The 25,920-nt window shown below is 51.1% G+C and overlaps 1 protein-coding gene across 1 annotated transcript in view; it reads right to left on the reverse strand.

Moving 5' to 3' along the window:
• The window catches only part of HDAC8 (histone deacetylase 8), a 189,904-nt gene that overhangs the window by 118,183 nt on the left and 45,801 nt on the right, over nt 1–25,920 (reverse strand). The window contains exons 6-7 of the mRNA XM_078616443.1: nt 14,263–14,340; nt 6,434–6,542 (exon numbers count right to left, since the gene is read on the reverse strand). Of these exons, the coding sequence (XP_078472569.1) occupies nt 6,434–6,542; nt 14,263–14,340 (187 nt within the window). The remainder of the gene's footprint in view (nt 1–6,433; nt 6,543–14,262; nt 14,341–25,920) is intronic.

The raw sequence follows: 25,920 nt of genomic DNA on the forward strand, positions 1-25,920 counted from the left end.
GTAGCAACGCTCGTTTCAGACAGCTGTGTTTGCAAATAATCACTTTGGCCTCACACCTTTTATTGCCAATTACGCTTCACTGGTGTCGTTGTCTGGTGCGTTTGCAGCTCCTAGCACGGCGTCCTTTACGGAGGGCGACGTTTTGCGTCACAACAAGACGGCAGTTGGCCAGCATCGGGGTGGCTGAAGGATCGAGGGGGGCTGAGACCGTCAAACCCTGGAACTTGAAGGCTCTCAAGCTAACCGCCTTTTAAAAAATTCTCACGGCCGAGTCAAATGACGTTGGTGCAATGTCCAACGCCAGTGGCGGGTTTTCATCGATTTATTTTGCCTTCGTGGTTCGCGAGCGACCGCACTGGATCTGCTGAGGAATGCTTCCTTTTAAGTTCGCAAAGTTTTCACGCGACGAGTTGTAAAGCTTGACTGCTGCAGGTTGGGACCGGGTGGAATTGAGCGACGGAGCGTGGCAGCAGCAGCCCCCTCGTGCACAGCGGCGGGCGTGCGACAGGGCAGAAATCAAGATAGACGGGAAAATGCAGAGCCGTGTCGTTAAGTCATTCTGTTTAGCATCGGGGATTTTGTGGAGATAGTTTAATGTAGCATTGAGTCGTGTCTCCCAGCCATTCTGTTTAGCATCGAGCATTTTGTGGAGATAGTTTAATGTAGCATTGAGTCGTGTCTCCCAGCCCGAGTGTGTCTATGCCGTGCACCCCCCCCCCCCACTTCTCCCCGTTTAAACAACGAGGTCTATGCTTGCAGGGCTGTGGGAGGCGAAAATGAACGAGTGTGTCGGATTTCGATTTAAAGCTTTCGTGATTGCAGGGATTCATCTTCTTGGTTCTTTCGGTAAAGTCGCGTAGAAGGGAAGTAATAAAATAATAAAAATAAAACATAATAAAATAATTCTCACGACGTTTCGGCCACAATGCAAGCGTCAGAGGCTGTCTTCTCGACAGACCTGGTCTTCACCTGAGGACGGCTGCTTGCGTTGTGGCCAAAATGTCGTGAGAATTATTTTATTATGTTTTATTTTTATTATTTTATTACTTCCCTTCTACGTGACTTTACCGAAAGAACCAAGAAGATGAGTGTGTCGGATGGCCGATGGACGATTCTAATGCGTGTCGTGGAGGTAACGAACCCACAGCTTCTGAATTCCCACGAGTGGGTGAATAAAACGCGGAGGAGAGTCAGGCCCGACGAAAAGATAAACCTACACAAGAGCACTCACGCAGCCGAGTGCGAGCGTTCACTGATGAGCTCACCGCTTACTAAAAATAAGCAAAGATAAATTGCAGGCATTCTCAAGTCCACCACTGGATAAATGCCGCCTCCCCACGCAATGTCAGTCAAGGGATTAAAAGACAATAATTTATTGCTGCTCCCTGTCGTGGTGGGGGTAGCGAGCCCAGACGCCCAAGATCAATCCGTAATTTTCCGTCGAGTTTGTGACACGTTAACTGCCGTTTCCCCCCCCCCCCCCTCTTTTTGAAATCTACTTTTGTAATTCTGGGTCCTTGAATGACAAAAATGAATTATAAAAATATGAAAAAAAATGTATCATAAAAAAAACAAACGAGCAATCGTCTTCGATGTCAATACCACTACAACAGCACAGACCTCACCATGCTGGTCAGGACCGGTGGACATGTTCAGGTATCACTGGCCGATTACGCGGACTGTGCTCAGAATTCTGGGGCGCCGGGATCATGGCACAGCGCACGAACCGCTGTGCCGCACCGCTCAACCCTCCACCCATTAAAACTTATTAACGGCACTTAATGCGACGCTTGGCATTCAGGTTCTATTTAATTACAGCGAATCCACACGTGTGCGTGCACGTAGCTCGGTTATAATTAGTAGTCGGCTCGGGCTGACGGGAGAGGTGTGTTACTTCTCTGACTACGAGTTGGGGGATTGCTCAGCGATTCCCACTGGTCTGGGAAAAGAAAAAAACGGAGCGCGCGCCGTAAAACGCCGATTTTATGACGATACCATCACATGCCGATGCGCCCCGCTTGAGTAACGAGTCTGCGTTTAATACCGGACTCACGCCCCCGACCACGCCAAAAGTGACGGCACTGGCGGCAGCGTACAGGCAAGAGTGACGGGTTTAACTTGAAACTACACTAACATGTTTTATTTTATTTTACCAGGTAAGGTATGGCCTACTGAGCTATGTAGTTCTTTTTTCAGAAGCGACGTGGCCACAAATTATAGCTCAACGAAGTGGCTTATCACGTGGAAATTTATAGCAGCCAAATATTTTTTCTTCTTGGTTCTTTCGGTAAAGTCACGTAGAATGGAAATAATAAAATAATAAAATAAAACATAATTAAATAATTCTCACGACGTTTCGGCCACAACACAAGCAGCCGTCCTCAGGTGAAGACCAGGTCTGTCAGGGAGACAGCCAAATATTGTAAATGCGTGATGTCGATTCTAAATGTGGAGGAAAAAACCGGAGGACCCGGAGAAAAATCCACGCGACCACGGGGAAAGAGAGACACACAAACTCCAAATATGCAAGCGTCAGTGTCGGGAGCGAACCCACGAACCTCCTGTACACCAGGCGAGGTAGTTAACATCTCGGCACCGTGGTGCCCTTACACACACCGCAGCAATCATCACCCCCCACTGGCAGTCTAATGCCTCAGGTCACCCTTGCAAACAAAACTCTCCTTGCCACCGATGTTGTCTGTGGCCGCAATTAAAAACCTAGGTCGCTGGCTTCAAAGCGCAGCATGCTAACTGCTGTGCCACCGTTTCTCCTCTGCGGCGTATGTGTGGGGTGCGCTTTGGCTAAAATCATACGCGTCAGCCACAAACTATAAACGATCCTCCGCCGGGCGAAGGCCTCCTCGTGCCTTCGCCATCCCTCGTAGTCTCGCGATGCCACAATCCATTTTCAGGTCCACATATGGGCCGATCTCGTTGCTTTCGTCTCCCCCTTTGGACGCCATTCCATGCCACCTTCGCCCCATCGGCCACTCAAGCGAACTGTCGCGCGCACAAGTCCCGCTTCAGAATCAGAATCCGAACAACATACTGCAGGAGGAATCCGATGAGTTGTAAAGCTCTTTTTCACAGATGTCCAGTCGGGGTGGGTAAGAACGTTGCAATAACAAACAATACAAAAACACGATAGGCTAGGCAAAGTACAATAAAGGTAAACAAATCACACAGCACACATACAACTAAACCATCCCTATCCTACCAGACCAGGCTCACTGAGGCATTAACTAACTTTTCAAAAGTGACCTGGCCACAAATGATAGCTCAACAAAATGGCTTATCATTTGGACGTTTATAGCAGCCAAATAAAATAATCCCGTAACAATGTGGAGCCCCGAATCGGCGTTTGCTCCCCGATTTCCCCTTGTCCTTCGCTCGATCTCTCGAAGTAAAATTCCTAAGCGCGCACCTCTCCACGCGTCTTTTTGTTGTGCGCATTCCAGCCTTCGTTCTATGACGTCACACTTTGAAGAAGTCAACTCTGCCCCTTCGACAGGATGATGAAGAAAGCTCGTGGACCAGATGTTTAACCTGTGGACGTCACCAAAGAAGCAGGACCAGCTCCTGGAACAAAACTATCGGACACGTTTATGAAATGTTTTGAGAGGCAATATTACCGTAAATTTCCGCCTTCATACAGCAGTGGAATGACCATGGCTCACGGCGATTATAATGATTATAATGATTATGATGATTAGAACGATGACTTGCTACATACCAACCCGTGAAATTATGCTTGGGCAGCATCGCATGCACGTGGCCGCGTGCAAAATTAGAAAGTGACTCCGTGAACGCTGTCACTTTCTGAAAGCAAAGCACACCCAGAGTTGCACCCCGAAGGTGGTTGCACGTGGCGAGGGCGTGCACGCGTGCGCGCTCACCCGAAGCGCGGGGGGGGGGGAGCTGGCAGGCGGAGGGAGATCTCTGTTGTGGGCAAGTGTAGAAATCTTGGGTGTGAAAGGGTCGAGCGATGACGACGACGATGCGGCGGCGGCGGCGGTGGCGGCGCTGGCGGCAACAGACAGGGTGGTGCCAGAAAATTTAATTGCCTGAGCTCATGGAGCTGTGGCAATGTGGAAAACACAACGCCTAAGGAATGCGGAGTGAGAGTCACCCTCGCCAGCGAATGAGCATTGTTGTTCGTCGTTTTTTTTTCTCTCTCTTTCTCTCTGCCCGCCACGTTCGCTACGCGAGCGAAGCGATGCCAGCGTAGGACGTGGCGTGTTTGTGCGTCGGCGACGCGCGCTAAAATCGGCGGCGCGTGCGTCTTCTCCATCTCCTCCGTGCGACATCCACCGGGCCCCCTCGCCTCGAATCCACCGCACCCCACCGTGTTACTCCCAATTGCACAAGCAACGAGCACTCGCGTCAATCCACTGCTGGATGACGGTATTCCTCGTCATCCAGGTGATTTGACAGCGCTGTACCACGCTGGTTGGCGCGGGCTGACGAGGGGGCGGGGAGCGGTGATATGGCGGCGGCGGTGGCACAGAAGTACAGTACAGCGATGGACTTTGCTGCATTGAACTCTGCTCCCCACGACGCATCGCAGGCGCAGCCGCCGGTGTGACAACGGTTTGTCCAGACTCAACGACAGCCAGGGGCTTAAGGCTGCGTAGGCTACCGAAATCGGAACATTCCCGGTGACTTCGGTGAGAGGCGCCGCCAAAAGAGCGCGATCGCATTAATATTTGCGCCGCAAAGCCGCGGCGAGCAGGCGAGGGGACAACAGTGGGGGGTTGCAGTTTGTGTTTCCAGGTTCCAAAGTTCAGGCCCCACGTTTCAATTTGCCTCGAAACTCTTCAGCAGCAGCTGCAGCAGTGGCACTGTCATCGCCTGTCGATTGATAGTGAGGTAGTTAACATCTCGGTGGCTAGGAGATGTTAACTACCTCACCTGGTATGCAGGAGGTCGTGGGTTTGATCCCGACCCTGACACCTGCTGTATATTTGGAGTTTGCGTGTCTCTCTCTCTCTCTCTCGCCGTGGTCGCATGCAGGTCATCCGGTATTTTCCTTCCAAGTTTAGAATCGACATGCATTTCGAGTATTTGGCTGCGTTTCGAGTATTTGGCTGCGTTTCGAGTATTTGGCTCGGGCTGGCTTCGTCTTCGTTGAGAGTCGGCAGCGATGTTTGCTGCTATAAATTCCCACGTGATGATAGGTCACTTCGTTGAGCTATAATTTGTGGCCAGGTCGCTTTTGAAAAAGAGCTACGCAGTTTAATTTGAGATGACGACTCGGCGAGGAAGGGAATCCAGACCAAGTGGTGGTGCTGGTGGCCTATTGAGGACCCTAAGCAAAACATATGTTACCCCCCCCGCCTCTGCACTTACTAAAATCCGAGTGAGATGAGAGTAGAAATAATCATGCGAGATAGAGACGCAGCGAGATGACAGAAGAGAGATGCAGACACGCTCGGAATGAGTGATAGTATGAATTGTATTTGTGGCGTTAATTGGCCTTGTTATGCTTACAAGGATTTAAATTATTTGAGCCGGTGTCTGGTTTTCATGAATCCGCGGCTCGTGAGCTGCTTGGGGCTGCCTCTCAGCTGTCGCTCCGTATGGTTTCATGTACTCATGCCGCCACTGAAAACTCATTTTTGTTGCGTTTTAGTTTGTCGTCCTTTCCCCGCACCTCCGATTGGCACGGTTGGCTACGTACGGTGCCAAAGAAGTTTAACACATGTACATCCTGAACATCCTAATAAGCTCATCGTATTCCGCCAGGATAAGCAAAAATTCTCATTCCGACAAACTGGCTGCGCCACGATTGTGGCGACAGACCGCGGCGCTGTCTTCTGCGTGTGTCGGGTCACGGACAACGGCGTCACGTGACACGCACCACTTCAGGCACGCTCCCCTCCGACCCCCCCCCCCACACGCCCGTCTACGTGTAACCACAAAGCTGCCCAGCGAACAGCCGTCGCGCTGTCGAGGGCTGCCCCTGATGGCGGCGGCCAGAAAGGAGAGCACGACAAGGGCTGATTGGACGCGACGACGTGGCATATGGAGCGGCCGAGCGATTTGGATATCGACCGGCGAAGCGAACGCAAGAAGGGGACACTTGACAGTGGCGGGGGCGGTGTGTTAGGAGGAGCAGAGGAATCGGGTTACCACCTCCGGGGTATAATAAAACCGGCACAGATCATAGCAATGGGAAGGAAATCTCACGATACGGAAAAGAGGGGAGAGCTACGTGTAAATGCTTCGTCTCGAGTGGCGTATGACAATATTATCGTTACCCGACTGCACAAATATAAAGAGACTTTTAATACCACCGTGAAGACTTGGAGATTTCCCCGGGAGAGCCACCTGAAAGAGCGGACGATCCTGGGAAAAAACAGAACCGGTGGCAACCCCAGTTGGCAAAAAGGATGGAGAGGGCGGTGGGGGGGGCGCTATGGGCAGCACGTACGTGTGACACGCGTAGTAGTATTTGTCGTCCGTGATGCCGTCCTGCAGCGGGACGTTGAGGGCAAAATATCTCCCCTTGCCCATGCCCACCTCGTCGATTCCTCCCGTACCTGCGGGCACAGACAGAGACCAAAGACAAAGACCATCGCGTATGGCCATCAACAGGCTACGGGCGCAAGTGCTGTTAGCGAGCGCCTATTAAGGCCGGCACGGCACACGAGGGGGACGGTGGCCTGCGCTCTGCCCGGCAGCCTTCGTCTCCCAAGTGGCGATGTTCACGACACACCGCACTGGGAACTAATTTGAAGGCCGAGTCGACCTAGGGGAGACCCGGGAACGATTCAGATATTCGTGGTGTTAAAATCGATCCTGACGACGGCGGTCACAATAACCGCACTGAACAGTGCGTGCGAGAATTGATTTGACTTTCGATCTGTATACGTTGTCATTGTTTCTCGTATGCCCTGCAAGCCACTGTAGATTCTGCATGCACTACTGCACTGGATCAAGGCCTTCCCCTGCCATGCCACTGGTGGAGGTTTGTTTGTTTCCCGCACCTCCGATTTAGTACCGGTGGTCGGCTGCGTACGGCGCGAAAGAAGTTCAACATACGTACACACACTGAACATACTTCGCCCTGCTGGTCAGTGCGGGTTAGTGAAGGAGTGGGTGTTGGGGGAGGTGGGGTGGTTGGACAGGACCGGTTCAGATATCACTGGGTTACAGCTCAGTTCGCTAAGCACTGCACAACGTACATGCTTTTCAAATGTTATATATGAATAATGAGGTTTGCGTAATATCCAAAGAGAATTCAGCTTGAGCAAAACTATCCTTCTGAATTTAATTCCTAAACTGACCACTCCGTAACCAATCAGCGTATATCAACAGGAATAAAATAACAATCATCATCTTGACCCATGATTAATCCACTTTTGGATGAAGGCACCCCCCCCACCCCTGCCCCCCCAAAGCTGTTGCCATCTCTCACGATCCCCCGAATGAACAATGCACCGAGCACCTACACACCAGCTGACTACATCGCTCACACGGTTACCCACAATCCTCCACGACGCCACAGTACACGTGGTGCAGCATTTTCTGGAACTGATCCGAGCAGGCTTCCATGGCGCTTGTGTACGGCTATGACCGACAACAAAAGGCAACCGAGGCACCATTTGTTCCTCACGGACACACCGCTGATGAGACTTCAAAACGTTGAAACGTGTCCACGGTTTGCCGGATTAAACTGGGGCCGTTGCTCCATGCGTCCCGTGGGCCGGGGGACGTTATTTGACTTTTAACGTGAACACAAATTTACTACTATGAGACCTCCTTTACCAGTGGCAAAATATAGTAATAGGTTTTTACCCTTTCAACTGGTACAAAAAACTGACACCTTTATACAAGGCATCATGTTTGCAATAACGACAACACAAGCAGTCAATGCTTACCCCGAGCTCTCAATACTCTGATAGTGCGCTGTGTTTGAGTTGTACGCCTTTTGGCGTCATCTGGTCCAACACCATGTGAGACTAGGCTCTAAGAAAAACTGTCTCGGTGTGGACCAATCAACTTCAAGGACAGTGCATATCATTATCATCATCAGAGTTGTTTCTTTTTGTTTGCATTTTGACTGCTTGTGTTGTGGTTATTGCAAACATGATGCCTTGTATAAAGGTGTCAGTTTTTTGTACCAGTTGAAAGGGTAAAAACCTATTACAAAAATGTACTACATGTTTATTATTTTAATTCCCGCAATGAACCATGACACAGCATGGTTATATTTTTGTAAATGTTCTATTGTTTTTTGCGAAGCTTATCAGCGCTGTTTTGTTTGTGTTGTTATTGTTGCCATGGTGCCTATGCGGGGACCTTACTCATAGCATGGGGTTGGTCACCCAGCAGCATTGGTTTGAGAGGCCAAACAGAATCAGATTATGTATTTATACCGGAGGAATCCCATGAGCTATGAAGCTCTTTTTCATAGATGTCCTGTCGGGGCAGTTTAGAATGTAACAACAACAACCACAATACAAAAACATGACAGGAGTCAAAGTATAGGGCTGAAAGAACCAGAAAGTATGGAGTCCTGCAGTCACGAAAGCTTCAAATCAAGATAGTACAGGAAAGGTAAACAAATCGCTTAAATTTCGATTTAAAGCTTTCGTGACTGCAGGGATTCATCTTCTTGGTTCTTTCGGTAAAGTCACGTAGAATGGAAATAATAAAATAATACAAATAAAACATAATAAAGATTCATTTTATTATGTTTAATTTTTATTATTTCCATTCTACGTGACTTTACCGAAAGAACCAAGAAAACCACTTAAAGTATATAAAAATAAACATACAAATAAACCTAAACTATTTGTTAACTTAACAGGTAAAGCCCACTGAGCTATTGGCTTATTTTTCAGAAGCGACCTGGCCACAAATAATATCTCAACGAAGTGGCTTATCGTGCATCGCGTGGGAATTTATGGCAGCAAACCTCGCTGACGACTCCCAACGAAAACGAAGCCAGCCCGAGCCTGCCTTGTTTGAACAAAACGTTACCGGGAAATGTTAATCGGTGAGGCTCGTGGCCCGATGGATTAAATGTTATTTCCTTTCAAAGACTGAACAAACATCCTGACCGGGACCTTATTTATTGCGTTACTCCGCCGGCTGGCCGGTGTCGAAACAGCAGAAGCTTTGTTTTCTGCGTGTGTGTGTGTTTACGTATGCTAGTTGATACCGCTTAATGTTGTAGCCCAGTTCACGCGACGGGCGGGCAATAGTGGAAGAGGGCATTCGAGAGAGCCTCAATCAACGGTCACGCCTCTCGGATTGGGCCGCTGTGTTCACGCGACGGTCAGTTGGCAGAGTGGACTCGCAGCAAATCCCGAGTTCGCGTGGGCTTCTTCCCGAAAGCCTGCAGATTTAAAAAAATTAATAACTCGAGCTGAATTCTATTCCTGCAAGCGCTGGCGGAAATAACGTTCAGGGGCTGAATGCCAATGTCGAGGTTGTGCTGGCCGTGACATGTAAGCGAATGACTCATGCGTTCTGAATAACAAAAAAAAGTTTGAAGATAAATGCGATATATTGATATGGCAATACGTGTGTTTATTTTTAATCAAGGGATGTTTGGTTTGAATTAAATAATCGCCGCTTCAATTTGTGCTCCCTGTGTGTGTGTGTGCAATGCACAGCGGCAGGCTTCGCGTGCATTTCACGAGCAAAATAATGAGTGCTTCAACGTGTACAATGTATTTTACAGAATTACCTGTGTTTGTTTTGCGAGGAGTATGTTACAATAAGTAATTACTGCTCCAATTTGCAGTGCGTTGGGTACTGCACGGTTTGGACATGCAGGCCTCTATTGATTACACGGTAGATTAGTATTATTGGATATATGGTAGATTAGTATTATTGGCTACACGGTAGATTAGTATTATTGGTTACATGGTAGATTAGTATTATTGGTTGAACGGTAGATTAGTCACGGTTAGCCATGATCAATCCACTGCTGGACGAAGGCCCTCAACCCCAAGTTGCCGCTATCTTTTCGGTCTGCTGCCACCGAGAACCACTGTCCCCCAAAACTGGAAATGCCGACCGAATCAATTCGTTTCCGCGCTTGTTTGTTGAACGGATGACCAATCAGGAGGAGCAAGGCGCAACAATGTCAAAAGGGAAAATTAGTGCAAGTTTTCAATCTTAATAAGTCTCAGTAAAAACATTTGGACGGCAATCGTTGCAAATTAACTATTAAAGTAATAATCTCATTACGTCGTAATGTTGCCTCCGCTCCCGTCTCCACGCGGTCACTCATTAGCGCGTGTGTTGCGTAGATTATTTTTCAGTGTTATTTTGTCTCGTGGCCTTCACAGGCCGTTTCCAAACGCTCTGGCGGTCGCCGCTGACGGTTCGTGGAGCGACAGGGGGGGGCGGCGGTGGGCGACGGAGGGAGGCGGCGGTGGTGTCGCCGTGCCGGGTCGCGCGGAGACAGAGGGTGACGTGACCCGCGCCTCTCAAACAAACAGCGCACGCGGAGGGAACGAACGCGTGCGTCTCTCTGCCGCGCCAGCGCACGTCACCGGCGCTGACGGGCGGCGCGTGGCTGCGAGCACGTCGTGTTGGAGGCGAGCCCTCCTCCCTCTCGCCACCGCGGCGTTAACTACCTCGCCTGGTATGCGGGAGGTCGTGGGTTCGATCTCGACCCTGACGCCTGCTGCTGATGTATATTTGGAGTTTGCGTGTCTCTCTCTCTCTCTCCCCCCGTGGTCGCGTGGATTTTTTTCTCCGGGTCCTCCCGGTTTTTCCTCTCCACATTTAGAATCAACATCACCACGCGTTTAGAGTATTTGGCTGCTATAAAAAAAAACTTACACGTGATAAGCCACTACGTTGGGATAGTATTTGTGACCGGGTCGCTTCTGAGAAACATAGCTACATAGCTCAGTGGGCCTTACTTCACCTGGTAAAATAAAAATAGTTTATAGTTTTTCCTCCCTCCCACAACCGTCTCAAACTCACGCGTCTGCTGTCCATGCCACCACCGCGGAAGGGAACAAATGACGCAAAGTCAAAAGCCCAGAATCCGTACGCAGCCAAGTCAACAGCACTGAGGCTCAGCGGTACGGAGCGGGCGGATTGCAATCAGCCGGAAGGTTGCGAGGTTCAAGTCTTGTTTGCGGCGTTTTTACCAAACCCATCATCTACCCTGGGGTGAGATAAAACGAGCGCCGTTTTGTAAGGAAGTCAACCGTGGTTTGTGCAATGGAGAGACTCGCCCTTGCCATGGGAATGTGGAATTCATTCCCAACACTGGCTCAGGGCTGCAAACGAGAGACGGACACTGCCTCAATGCTCTTTTGAGCAGGGAATCATTTTCATTTTGTAGCACAGTGCGCTTTTACCAAGCCACTGCCGGATGAAGGTCACACTGCGCCTGTTGGATATAGGCACTGTGTGACCAGACTGAAACAGCATCTCCATTATTCAGCCGAATAGACAGTTGAGGCAAGCGCTGTTAGCGAGCGCCTATTGAGGCCAGTGAAGCGCGTCAGGAATTTGTTTGGCGTGGACTACACCTGACCGCCTTTGTCTCGCCGGTGCTGATGTGTAAACCTAGAGGAGGCCTAGGACAAGTCTTGTTACCAGTCGACACTGACGTCGGCCGTGCCTGGGAATCGAATTCAGGGTTGTCAGGCTCATAGTACAGTGCACTAACCATTGATGCGAACACACACACGCGCACGCGCGCACACACGTGTGCGCGCGTGCAGCAAGCCCATCAAGATAACTGCGCCAGATATAATTTTACTCTTGTACGGATATGAAAATCTATAGGGAGGGCACACGGGTCCATCGATAGGACTATAAGAGGAATGCTCTCAATTGGCCAAAAAATAGCATTCAGACAAGCGCAAATGACATTGCGGGTGGGAGTGGAGGTGGGGGAGGGAGGGAGGGAGAGAGGAGTGAGGGAGGGAGGGAGGCTGTGTGGCTCTTTGTGTGTCAACATTACATGGATGGCTTCCTTTGTTTCATGCCGGCCGCGACTGAATGAGTGTGTCGCCACAAGCGCTGCTCTGCCCCGCCGCAAATGTGTGCATGTGGTGTACGGCTGTGGTTTTAGCTCGGGCTAATGCGCACAGAGGAGAGAAAGAGTGTATAAGCAGAACGCCCTTGTGCGTCTCCACATATCATAATACAAATGCTTTCCCAAACCGACGTTATCAAGCGGCATTTAAGCAAGCAAACTCTGGACCGATTTACAGACTTTTTTTTTGGTCTCGCCGGCAAAAGCAGGTTTGTTAAACAAATGCTCGCCGGGCTTACGAGATGACATTGGCAAGAGCACGGTGTATAAACGATGGGACTTCGTTCAATGGCAACAGCAGTATTGCTTGTAAACCTCATTGTGTGATGCTCTGATGCATTCTGGGTAAGACTATACCCAGTACTGTATAAGCAGAACTCCGTTTTGTATTTCCACATTTCAAATAAACATACGGTGGGTGCAGCGGCGAAAGTGGTTAGCGCACTGCGCTATTAACCTGTAGGCCTGAGTTTGACTCCCGGCCACGTTCATCATGAGTGGTGAGTGATATCCGAGTTGTGACTGGATTGTAGTCCCCTTCCCCGTTTCATGAATCGAGGAGACAACAGAGGGATAAGGGTGCCGATTGCTCTCCGTGCCCCCTTCATTGAGACCACAAAGAATGGTATTTTATTGACATTTACCAAAGAAATTGCTTTGAATGTTTGTTGTTGTTGTAATTATGATGAATGTAGGGCCCTTTTTAAAAAAATCTTCTTCCGGACCGTGGCAAGTTTCTAGATCCGGCCTGCACTTTGACGAACCCACTTGGCCAGCGTGGTGAAGTATGGTTAAAAAAAACAACAGCCATTAATTTACAGAGTGTAAGGAGCCCTTCATCCGGCATTGGATTATTACTTTATTATTTCCATTCTACGTGACTTTACCGAAAGAACAAAGAAGATGAATCCCTGCAGTCACGAAAGCTTTAAATTGAAAAGTGCTGTAAGTTATTATTATTTTCACGTTCTTTGAGTAAACTTGACTTATTCACTAGGTTCCCCAAAGGTATGATTTAAAATGCCACTGTCCTTCCATCACTGTTGTATGTAAGGATGTTTAATTTCTTTCACACTGTACGTAGCCAAGGGCGCTAATCGTAGACGCGATTAGCACGGTTGGCTAACATCAACGTTAACATCAATGTGAGAATAACTAAACATTAATGATGATGATAATACACCGACAGGGAGTGCTCTCCACCTTATTAAATCATCATCATTATTGTAGTATTATTATATGATAGAATATGATTATATAATTATAATATTATTATTGGTGTATTACTATATTACTATTGTATTATATTATAGTATTATTATAGTATTATTGTATTATATTATTGTATTATCTTAACACCACTTTGCTGCCTCCCAGTGAACAAAACCCAGCACCTCAGGCAAAAGAAAAGAAATCTGCGTAAGCCCCCGGCCCGTCTCCGCAGATTTTCGTTTCCGTTTGGTGCTCGAAAAAACGGTTTCTCGGCGAAAAGACCAAAAAAACCCCGCGGTGAGCTCTGAACCTGCAACGGGCCCTCGATATCAAATCGGCCCTCTTAAATGACACGCACAGAGCCTGCTGATTGGAGTAGTGGCAGAGCGGTTAGCACACCACGCTATGAATCCGGTGACTCAAAAGTTTGAGTTGCCGGCTACGGCTAACACCGGTGGTGAGTAACATTGGAACTGGCTCTGCCCCCAGACCCCTCCCCTTCACCACCGCACACTCAGCGGTCTGGTGAAGTATGGTCAAATAACCCCCCACGATCAGCAGAGCAAGGGGAGACCGTCTAGCAGTGAGTGGACAGAGAGGTGCATTCTGGGTGTTTTGGCCATAGGGTCATGGTTATAGTCTAGGCAGGGCTGTAGGCTGGTCACATGTTTAGGGTAAGTTAGGGTGTAATCTAGGCAGGGCTGTAGGCTGGTCACGTGTTTAGGGTAAGTTAGGGTGTAGTGTAGGTAGGGCTGTAGGCTGGTCACGTGTTTAGGGTAAGTTATGGGTGTAGTCTAGGCAGGGCTGTAGGATGGTCACGTGTTTATGGTAAGTTATGGGTGTAGTCTAGGCAGGGCTGTAGGATGGTCACGTGTTTAGGGTAAGTTATGGGTGTAGTCTAGGCAGGGCTGTAGGATGGTCACGTGTTTAGGGTAAGTTATGGGGGTAGTGTAGGCAGGGCTGTAGGCTGGTCACAGGGTGAGAGTGACGCGGTGCCTCGTGGGGTGCCTGGGTGTTTCAACTCTTACCTGGGAAGAAACCTGGCGAGAACTTGTGCACGGACACTGTCATCACCTTCGGGGTGAATGAGAAGGCATCCTCCACACCTGCGGGTATGGGGGTGGCATGGTGCGGTGAAACGTGGTGGTGTGGTGCGGTGTGGTGTGGTGCGGTGCGGCGTGGCATGGTGCGGAGTGGTGTGGCGTGGTGTGGCGTGGTGTAGCATGGTGGTGTGGTGTGGCGTGGTGTGGCGTGGTGTGGTGCGGTGTGAGGGTTGGGGGTTGACAAAGCGAGGCCCACACAGTTACAAAGGGTGCAGGCCGTCATCGCACACCCCACCTGCTTGCGCACAGTTTCACAAACTCATCTTCTCGGTTTTGACAGTTCGATTCGAAACTTCGCACGCGGGAACACGTTCTACAGTCCCACAGTCTGCACGGCCTGGGGAGGCCCTCATCCACCAGTGGGCTCATAAAAAAGCCGTTAACTTGTTCGATGTTTTCTTGCACTCCTTTCTCTCCGACGCGGTTTATTGACCTCGTGTGCGTGCGTGTGTGTGTGCATGTGTGCGTGCCACCCTGTGTGTGTGTGTGCCACCCTGTGTGTGTTTGTGCGTGTGTGCATGTGTGCGCGTGTGCGCGCCACCCTGTGTGTGTGTGTGTGCCACCCTGTGCCGCTTTGGCGACTTGCGTCTCAACGGGCTCTGGCCTGGCCTGGCCTAAATAAATAATGACAACAACAACAATGCCCTTTGTTTATCCAGGAATACTTCACTCAAGTCTCAAGACTGTCCTTCAGGAGGCTCCTGTATCGTTGTGTTTGGCCAATGCCATGAACAATGAGTGGCGCGTGACAACAAACTGGTGTTCGCGGAGAAAACCTACAAACGTTATCATTATTACTACTACGCTTGTTTAACCAGGAAAGCCTCACTCAGTCGAATGCACGTTGAACTTCTTTCGCAGCGTACGTGGCCAATCGCGCTAATCGGAAGTGCGGGGGAAGGACAACAAACTAAAAACAAAAAGCAGTTCTAAATAAATTAATTTTCAACTTCGATTTAAAAGTGCACAACCACCAGTGGCTTCCTAATATCGGAAGGAAGAGCATTCCAGACGGCCGCAGAATCGCATCTGAAAGCGCGCGACGGGGTGACCGTGTTTGTTTAATGGCTTAGCCAAAAGCCGCTGCTGCGAGGATGACCGGAGTTTGCGTGATGATGGTTTATGACTCCTTTTCAGGAGGGTTCTGCCGAATTATTTACAGTCGGGGCAAGATGACTGTTATGTGCATTGCAAATTGAGAACCTTATGGGTAATTTTAAAATTTGGTCACCTGACACAGGGCACATAATGGCCCCTGGCTCTTTTGAATGATGTCAGGGGATCTTTAATAACCGCGGTAATAACTGGCGCGGCCGCTTGATTCGAACCGTGAACTTCTTAAACAGGTGGGCCGTGCTCCCCGCCCCAATTGTCACGCGTTAGAGGATAAAACCGTGTGCACCCCCCCCCCCCCCCCCAGTGGTTCTTAGCACCCCCAGTTCCTTCATCATCTCAGCCAATGGCATGGCTGGTTGATCCAGGCAAGTGGCAGACCCATGCAGGGGGAGGGCGGGGAGGTGGAGTGATGGGGGGGCCTGGTATATTTGGAGTTTTCATGTCTGTCTCTCCCCATGGTCGCGTGGATTTTTCTCCGGGTCCTCCGGTGTTTCACCTAACATTTAAAATCAACATCACCCGTTTAAGAGTATTTGGTTTGTTCGAAATGCCCACGTGATAAGCCGCTTAGTTGAGCTACGATTTGTGGCCAGGTCGCTTCTGAAAAAGAGGTATGTAGCTCAGTTTCTTACCTGGTAAAATAAAAAAAATAGTTTAGTTTTATAGTTTAAATCGCTCCCCTACCCACATGCTCTCCCTCCGCCCGCCCCCTGGAGACCCCTATATATTGATGCAGTATTTATTAACGATAATATATTGAAGGTTTCATTTATTATTCATGTAGGGCCCGATTTAACAATCTTGCAATATTCGAGACTGACCCCCTCCCGTTTGCCGCTGGCAGGTTTATCGATGGGCACTGAGGGGCCATGGTGCGTCAGTCATGGGGGGGGGGGGGTGGGGGACAACAGCCTTCGACACTTCACGTGTGGTCGCAAGGTGCACCTAGCATGGCACAAGCGCTGCGGTGACGTCACCGCCACTTGGTGGCAAACGGAGGCTGTTTTCGTGGTTGTTGCTGATTCAATGTCAGAAACACCGCCCCCCAACACAAAGTTGCCCAAAACCACCGAAGAATCTCAAGAGCATTGTGCCGTAGGCTTACCCATCATCACCCCAAAGACAAAGACCCCCCGTATAGCCCGAACAGACTGCTGGGGCAAGTGCTGTTAGCGAGCACCTACGAAGGCCGGCTCGGCACATGCGGGAGTGGGTGGCCAACACACCCGGCCGCCTTTGTCTCCCTCGTGGCGATGTTTACGCCCCGCACAGGGTACTCATTTGAGGCTGAGTAAACCTAGGGGAGGACCAGGACCGGTTCAGTTAATTGTCACTGGCATTTGCCGTGAGCAGGAATCGAACTCAGTTTGACGGGTTCGTAGCGCAGCGTGCTAACCGCTGCGCCACCGCTCCTCTCTCACACTGCCACACTCTCCCGCCCCCGCCGCTCACCCACTCGGCCAGCCCCTGCTGCCTGTGCGGTTTCAATGGGATTGAACCCACATGCAAATGCACTGATCCAACTCGTGCCACGAAGCCAGACACAGTTACGCGTTACTCGAAAGCCTTGTTGCGCGCGTGCCCTTGGATGCCACAACCTCTGGCGACAAACCCTGCTCGTGTTTATTTTGCAACGTTGCGTGCTTTTTATTCCGTGCTCAAAAAAAGCCACCTTGGAAAAGAATGCCCTCCCCAACCTACCCAACCAAAAATCGACTTAAAAATAAATAAACGGGGAAAAAAAAAATCTGCCGTAAAAATACATAATCGGTGGTGTACTGCATATTATTGCTTCAAAAGTTAAAGGCAGATGTCCCGGAGCATTTCTGAGTAAAGGCGCAGCCCTGCAACAGCCTGCTCACAGCACCGCTGGCTTCAGGGCCTCCACTAGAGGGAGCTCTTGAAATGGGGTATTTGGCCCGACTATTCCACGCGGGCCCCACAAGACGCTGGACGACTGGGTGAGAGTGCCCACACTTTACCCCACCTGCCCATCGACTTATCTGCGTTGTACAGTACAGAGCTGCTACCAATGTTGAAATAGCCAGTGGGGGGTGTGGACAGGGGGGGGAGGACGGGGGGTTGGGTTGAGGGTGGTCATAATAAACTCGCACCGTTGCTTAAACCGGCGCGCCGGGAGATCGAAATCAAAGCTGCGACCTTGTCGTTTTGCGAGTCCAGCGCGTTTGCGCCGCGAGCCACCTAAAATGAAATACACGGAAGGATCGTCGAGATGACAAAAGAAAAACCCCGTCGCCGGTGGCGGCACGTGTGGACGCCTTGCGTCGTCTCAGCGGTGGAAGCGCGCCGGCTGGGAGCGTTGCTAATGAAGCCCTGCAGTGTATCACAGCGCCGCCGTGAGCCAAAGGGCCCATAGATCATCGGCGCCAATGCACGGCGCTTCGCTTTTTCATTTTCAGACAGGCACCCGGCCCGGGCTGATGCAAGGGCGCTCGTCCCCTACAGAATACCGGATGGGCTCCTCAAGGGCAAAAGCACATACCTTGCATAAGCACACCGCCTTGCTGTTTTCCCACGGGTTGTTTGTTAGTCCGATTGTCAGCCGATTTGATCTTTCCCCGACCGATATTATCCAGAAGCATTTGTTAAAAGCTAGAAAAAATGATATCTGGTTTCAACATTCTGGATCTCATCACGGAAGCGAGGTCGGATGCTCTAAGAGCATTTCCCTATCAACTATGGGACTTGTCATTCAATGCACGAAGCGGTTATGGGTAAAAGACCGACTCCGTTCTGTCTCCACACCATCATCATTGGCCTTGGTCAATCCACTGCTGGATGAAGGCCTGTCCAAGCTGCCGCCGTCTCTCCACAAATGAATACACGTCTCCACATATGAATGCAAAAAAATTGAAATCTATATTTTTACTTCATCAGCCTATTCACTAAACTTGTTATTTGACCAGGTAAGGCTCTCTCTCAGAAGGAACCTGGCTATCACAAATGACAGCCCAAATAAGTGGCTGATCACGTGGAAATTTCTAACGCGTTTCTAAACGTGTAGGGATAAACCGGAGAGAAATCTGTGCCACCACGGGGAGAACATGCAAACTCCAAATATACAGCAGGCGTCGGGATCGAACCCACGACCTCCTGTATACCAGGCGAAGTAGTTAACATCTCACCACCGCGGCAACCATTCCACACCAATATTATCAGCATTTGTTTATGCAACCAAGGTCACGTCGCTCACAAAACTCCCGGAGGAATGCAAGCAAGGGGTTGTGGCAGGGCCGGATTAAGATTGTGTAGGCCCCTGGGCTACACAGGTACTGTGAGGCCCCCAGTAATATATCTTCAACAAGAAAACAAAGTTAAAGAGAAATAAAATGTATTTGTACAAGGCGAACAACAAATACAATTCAGCATTCTCAAATGAAATAATTTTTCACTTCATCTCTGGAGGCCCTCCAGCTGGTGGAGGCCTCTGGGCTGCAGCCCTCTAAAGCCCCCGTGCCTTGATCCGGCCCTGGATTTGGGGGGGGGTCCCCCCCGGCCCCCCCCCGCGAGACGAGCAAGCAACAACAATAATAAACCACGTGCACCCTGGTCGCGAAAGTTGGAATTGTCAAAATTAGAATTTGCCTTGAAACGACCTTGGCTGAATCCTCGAATAGGAGGAGGGGGGGGCAGCCGAGGTCACGGCACTGGCCTTGGGTGGCCGAGAACGCACGACGACGACGAGGAGGAGGAGGAAGGCCACGATGGCGATCTGCAACGTCGCCACCCAAGTGGCAGGGGGTGGTCGGGTGGGTGGGTTTGGGGGTTCGCTGCCGACCAACTTTTTTTTTGGTTGTTTGGAGCGAAACGCGACCCAATATGGATTCGGGAGAGGGCTTAAAAAAAAAAATGTCACGCCGCTCAGGAATGCGCACGCGCGATGGTAGAGAGCGCGGCGCGGGGGGCTAAATTTACGTCGCTGGTTTTAGTTTTTAGTTTTTTTGGGGGTGGGGGGGGTGGGGGGCTCGTTTGCGACGCCGCCGCCGCGATCGGTTAACAAAGCGCCGACAATTCATCGCCGGTCACCCGCTGCGTTACGACTTCAAATGCTGCACGTCCCTTGAAACGTTCGGAGAAAAATGGACAATGAAGGTCACCCGACCGCATTGACGCGGCGCTACAGTACGCATTTATCGTCTGAGATTAAGTCACCTTATCCAGCCTGCTGGCTTTGTTGTTACAGAGCCCTGCACTCTGGAATTTAGTTACGGGGTAGCAGCCGGTTCCGGGGGGGGTTACAACACTGACATTTACCACTCTCAAAGCGTGACCCCTCCCGTTCCACACTCACAACAGAAGCGCGCCACGGCACTGCCTCAAAAGTCATCCTCGTGAACCCCACCTGACTTCACCCCCTCCCCCCTCCCCTCACATTCCTGTCCTCAACCTCAGAAGTTAAAACCCTGGGACTCCAGCCAGAAACTACTAATAACTAACTTATTACAAGGGGTGGCGAGGGGTGGGGGGCAAGGTGCAAACCATACGGCAAATACAATCAGTCTGCTCGTGTGGTAGTGCTGGTGGTGGGGGGGCGGTAGTGAAGAGGTGAGCGCTACGCTGCGGAACCAACCTGGCGACCCGAGTTCGATTCTCGCTCAAGGCCAACACCAGTGACGATTGTCTGAACCGGTCCTGGGCATCCGACCTCGGTCGATTCAGCTTCAAAATGAGTACCGCCAAGAGGGAGACAAAGGCGGCCGGGCACGGTGCCTGACAACCCACCCCCTCGTGTGCCATACCGGCCTTCATAGGTGCTACTCGCTAACAGCACTTGCCCCAAGAGCCTGATCAAGGCTGAACGGGGGATATTCGTCGCTGCTGCTGCTGCTGCTGCTCCTGGTCATGGTGTAACATTGTGGGGAGTGAGCACAGCGGACGAGAATTCGGCTCCCACTCACAGTTCAAATATTCGGCGACAGATGCTTGAACCGGGCCTCGGCCTCCCTAGGGTCAGCCTGAGCCTTGACTGAGTACCTGGTTGCACTGGCTTGTCAACCAAAGTTGATCGAAACCACTGTGCAGTTGACTGCGACGAGGTTCAACACAATGGCATCTGCCACCCGACACACAGACGCAAATTCCCGGAATGTGCGTGTCAAGCAGGGGCAAGTGGCAACCCGAATGGTGCGGTGTGTAAACATCAACACTGCGGAGACAAAGGTGGCCAGGCGTGGTGCGATCCACACGACCCCATTGGTTGGCTTGCCGGCAATCAAAAGTGATCGCTAACAGCACTTGCCAACAGCCTATGTCGGCTACACTGAACTAAACAATGTATTTTTTATTTTACCAGGTAAGGCCCACTGAGCGACCTGGCCACAGATGATAGCTCAACGAAGTGGCTTGTCACGTGGAAATGTATAGCAGGCAAATACCCTAAACGCGTGCCGATTCTAAAAGTGTAGGGAAAAGAACGGATGACCCTGAGAAAAATCAACGCGACAACTCCAAATATACAGCAAGCGTCAGGGTCGTGATCGAACCCACGACCTCGTGTATACCAGGCGAGGTGGTGGGGTGGGGTGGGAGATCTTTGTCTTTTGTGCAACAGCTCTAACCGAGCGCTACGCACGAAACACAAAGAGCAAGGGGGGGGGGGACGATGGGGTTTTTGTCGTGGAGGCAACGTTGGCACCGAGACAGCGACTGTGACAGCAGCCAACACGGCCTCTCCGGTCCAAAGTTCAAACCTCAACAAAACCCAATTCCTGGTACGGTGCGGCCACGCCGCCAAGTGGAGTTCTCGAGAGAGAGCGCCGTCCCGTGAGCGCGGGGGGGGCATTAAGGGTGGCGAGCGACCACGCGAGCGAGATCAGGTGGGCTGGCTCGCACGATCGCTCGCCGCACGATCGCTCGCCGCCCTCACGTCCCGTGGACGCGGGAAGTTATGGTGGCGAGCGATCTCGCGGGCTGGTTCGCTCGCGCCATTCCGAACGTGCGACGTGTAAGTGGAGCGCTCCGGGACACTCTCCCACGCCACGCGGCGGAGAAAAGATTGTGTGCAGCGACTAAAATTCTCACCTCCCTCCCCCCCACCAAGTTGCGGTCACCCATTCCCGTCGTTAAAGCCACGGCTCTTCTTGGCGGCCACAGAGCGAATCTGAGCGAACGAACGCGATGAAGTGGAGTCGTCGTGGTGCTGCTTGTGAGAAGATGACACCACCGGTCGGGATCTCCAAAAACAACTTCTCAGAGAGGGCATTCCAAAGTTGTCGTCATCACATGTAAACCATTTGCATCGATTGCTTTGTCAAGCTTCCCAACTCAGGTTGAGGGTGCTTTGTGCATGCCTTAGCTCTGTCCGTCCGTCCAAAACGAGGCGAGGGGCCTGGGAGCTCGAGAACTCGCGTGCGGACGACCGAAAAGAAACAAAACCCGTAGCGAGTACAAAGCTGCGTTTGCTCTTCAGGGCGATGCCCGACTGAAAAACGGCCTCGCCGTTCAAAGAGTTTCCCCAAAACTACTCGGGAGACTCAAACCGGGCCAAGAAAAGGACAATCAGCAAACACGCAAAACGCCTTCTGCCCTGACAGCTGCCTGCCAGGTTCCATCTCGCTAATGAAATACTTCCAAAGACAAAAAACGAGCGTCGCAAAGCGTTACATATTCCCCACGCAAGGCAGCGATTTTTCACAACTTGCTCCCGTCGTGGTTTTACCCTCGTCGTTCGAGAGCGCCGGTTGGTCGTGCCCGTACTTTGACGGGTTGTCTTTTTTTGATCGAATTCAAATTCCACGCGTTTACGCGTACAGTGCACACCGCACGCAGAGGGTGTTAAAACATCACAGTACGTTAATCCGGCCGCGTGGCTCAGCGGCAGAGCGGAACGGTTGCCAGTTGGAATCCTGGCTGGGGGTTAACTCAGCCCATCATCTCTCTGCGGTCGATAAAATAAGCACCGCTTGTGGTGAAGAGCCGGTTAGCGCTCAGAGGGTTGCGAATTCGAATCCTGGCTGGGGGCTAACTCAGCCCATCATCTCCCTGCGGTCTATAAAATAGGCACCATTTTGTGGTGAAGAGCTGGTTAGCCCTCGGAAGGTTGCGAGTTCGAATCCTGGCTGGGGGTTAACTCAGCCCATCATCTCCCTGCGGTCGATAAAATGACAACTGCCTTGCGGAGAAGTCACCAACGGATGTTCTGTGGATGCAATTTCCACCACCGGCTCAGGATTTTAAACAGGAGATGAACACCGCCTCGGTGCTCATATTGAGCAGGACATCGCTTTGTCTATTTCTGAAACGAAGTAACGTGTACGCAGTTTAAATACATTGTTAACCAAAACGTCCGCGAACGCCGAGAACACGCTGTCTGTTATGCGATCACGAAAATAAAACTACCTAAGCCTCATGCCCAGTTGGCGAGGCTATTTTTGGCTACCAGTTCTCAAAGAGCGCTATCAGTCGGCCGAGCGCTCGTTGTCACTTTGCGGGGCGCCCCGCGTGCGTGAATTAACATAACCATGGACGTGGCCACCTATCAACGGCGTTATCTCAATGCCGAGTCGCGTGCCTAACACGACTCGTGTCGTGGAAGAACAGAAAAACAACGACGATTCAACGCAGCGAGACAGCGAATTATCCTAGACTCTCGCCTCTTCCAAGACGTGTAGAGGAGTAGGCCAACGCACCCTCGCTAGAAGGGGGTCTCTCTCTCTCTCTCTCTCGAGCGCCATCTAGTCTAGCGGAGGGGTCCTTCCGCTAGCAGTGGCGTGAAAAAGCGATTGCAGGGCTGCACCTTTGCCTGTACTATTATCGGAGCCTGGAGTCGATCTGCTGAAAATAATTATGTTTAACACGTAGTAGGCTCTCGCGACCACTATCATCTACAAGAGGTATGTTTTTGGGTTAGATCGCGTAAGTATAATTGTGTAATTAAACCCACTACCACCTTACTAATTGGCTGTGTCGGGTGGTGGCGGGTTTAACGATACATTTCTATTTACGCGATCTAACCCCCCCCCAAAAAAACCCTCGATGATTGTTTTTTTTCTTCTGTTATCCGCTGATAAGATTCTTCCTATAGGAGTTACCCATAGGAGGCGGATAATACTGGTAGGAACCTCCTGGTTACACCAGCCCACAGGGGATTATTGTGTCCGTCCGTCGTGCAGGGAGGGGCTGGGTGGGAAGGGAAGGGCTGGGTGGGGAGGGTGGGGCTGGGTGGGGGGTGGGAGGGGTGGGGCTGTGTGTGGAGGGGCTGGTCACCCCGTGGTGCCCTTATAAAACTCAACGTTTAACCTACTCACGCCAGCTTGTGCCCGCCCTCACAGTCGGCCATATTTGCGGAATACACCACGCCGCCGTTGACCCTGGCCATTGACCGAGCAACCCGACGTTCCTACCAGCTCCCTCCGCAGGAATGTGTTTTAGTCCTATTATCGGATAATTTAGTCCTATTATCGGATAATTTAGTCCTATTATCGGATAATTGAGTCCTATTATCCGCGGCTAAGAGGCGATCTCCGGGTAGCGCTCGGTCCATCTCATCACAATCGCCATCGTGCGGATAAGAGGAGCGGGGCCTTCATCCGAGCGGTGGACAGACAATTCCCGATGACGACGTTGACGACGATGATGACAACGAAGAACAAATGGCACGATACCGGTAACACCGGGGGGGGGGGGGCAGGGGTCCGGGTGGGAGGGAAAGAAATAAACGAGGTATTTAAAGAATAAAAATTAAACCCCGTCGCATTTATTGCGAGAAACACAATATTTCCCGGGTGATTACGGACACCTTGCGAAGTGGGCTTCTGCTGCGCGCGTGTGTCTTTCACACACACGGCGCTGCATCATATTTACATTTCCATTGGCGCCACGCGTGTGTGCATGCGTGTGTGTGCGAGTGGGGAGCGGTGGTGTAGCGGTTAGTGCGCTGCGCTACGAACCCGGCGACACGGGTTTCATTCCCGCTCACGGCCAACACCAGTGACGATTATCTGAACCGGTCCCGGGCCTCCCCTAGGTCGACTCAGCCTCAAATGAGTACCTGATGCGGTGTGTAAGCATCGCCACTGGGGAGACAAAGGCGGTCGGGCGTGGTGCTGGCCACCCACCTTTCTCGTTTACCGTTCCGGCCTTCATAGGTGCTCGCTAACAGCACTTGCCCGTACAGTCTAAGGCTATATGGGGGATCTTTGCCCTTGTCTTTTGTGCGAGTGTGTGTGTGCGTGCTCGGCTTGTTGAGCTTCTTATGCAACGAACGTCGCGAACAATGCGCCACGGCCGGCCCAGCAGCACCGTAATTGTGGCCAATACCGACGGTGCGCGGGCGACGCGATGGACCAGGCTGCCATTCGGGACGCAAAGCCAAGAGGCACGTGTTGTGGTGCACTCTGGGTACAAGCACAGGAAGCCACTCGAGCTGTATACACTTTAAATCTCGATTGAAAACTCATTTCTTTAGAACTGCTGATTGTGTTTAGTTTGTTGCCTTTCCCCCGCACCTCCGATTAGCACGATTGGCTACGTACGGTGCGAAAGAAGTTCAACTTGCACGTGTACATAAGCGGAACTCCGTGCCGCACCTGCACGTACGAATCAATGGAAACAACATCTGTTGGACCATCGGCCTATTGGCTTTGCAGACCAACATTAGCAGGCAGCAATCTGTTGAAGCAAGCAGACTCTGGACCGGTTTCGACCTTTGGACCAAAACACGTTTGTATTCGTGTGTGTGGTGACGCAGAAGAGAATTCTGCTTGCATATACTCTTACCCACAATGCCCGACAGCGAGCAAACGAGTTTACGCACGGTATTGCTTATTTCCTACTTTACTGTTGAATGGGGGCCCCATGATTTTACACGGAGCGCTCTTGTCAACAGCGTCCGGTGAATCCAGGCAGCATTTGCTTAGCAAAGCCGCCACCGCCTATGAGACCTAGACAGTTGAAACCGGTGCAGAGTTTTGCTTGCTTCGACAAACGCTGCTTGGTAATGTTGAGTGCGGAAAGCCAATAGGCTGCTGTTGGGCCAATGAACACCGTATCTATTTGTAGAGTGGAGACACGGAAGGCGGTTTTTGCGTCTGTACGATACTGCAGGGCCGGGCCACGTAAACAATCCTTGCGAGGCAAGGGCGACTTTCTTTGCTCTTTTTTTCTTACTGTTGTTTTGACATTACCAAAAAGTGTCTCTGCTCCGGCAGCTGGCTTCGCCCGGCTCACTGCGCATGCTCCCCCCCTCCTCTTGGCTTCCCCTTTTTCTTGCCTCCTCGCTTAACTGCCCACCCCCCCACCCCGCCAATGCCCGGCGCGACCGCAAAGTTGTCCCCAAGAAAGGTTCAGCAGAATCGTGTGTCAACCGTTCCAGTGTGGCGCCTGCGCGCGTTACGATAGTGCGCGCCTGCTGCACTTGAATGTCCACCCTTTTTGCATAGGTGTGGCCCGAAAACGAGGCTGAGTGTTGTCATCGACATTTTTTTCTCCCGTCTTGCATTCCGAGCG

Source organism: Lampetra planeri, chromosome 50, assembly GCF_965212315.1.
Source record: "Lampetra planeri chromosome 50, kcLamPlan1.2.h2, whole genome shotgun sequence".
NCBI classification, from domain to species: Eukaryota; Metazoa; Chordata; class Hyperoartia; order Petromyzontiformes; family Petromyzontidae; genus Lampetra; species Lampetra planeri.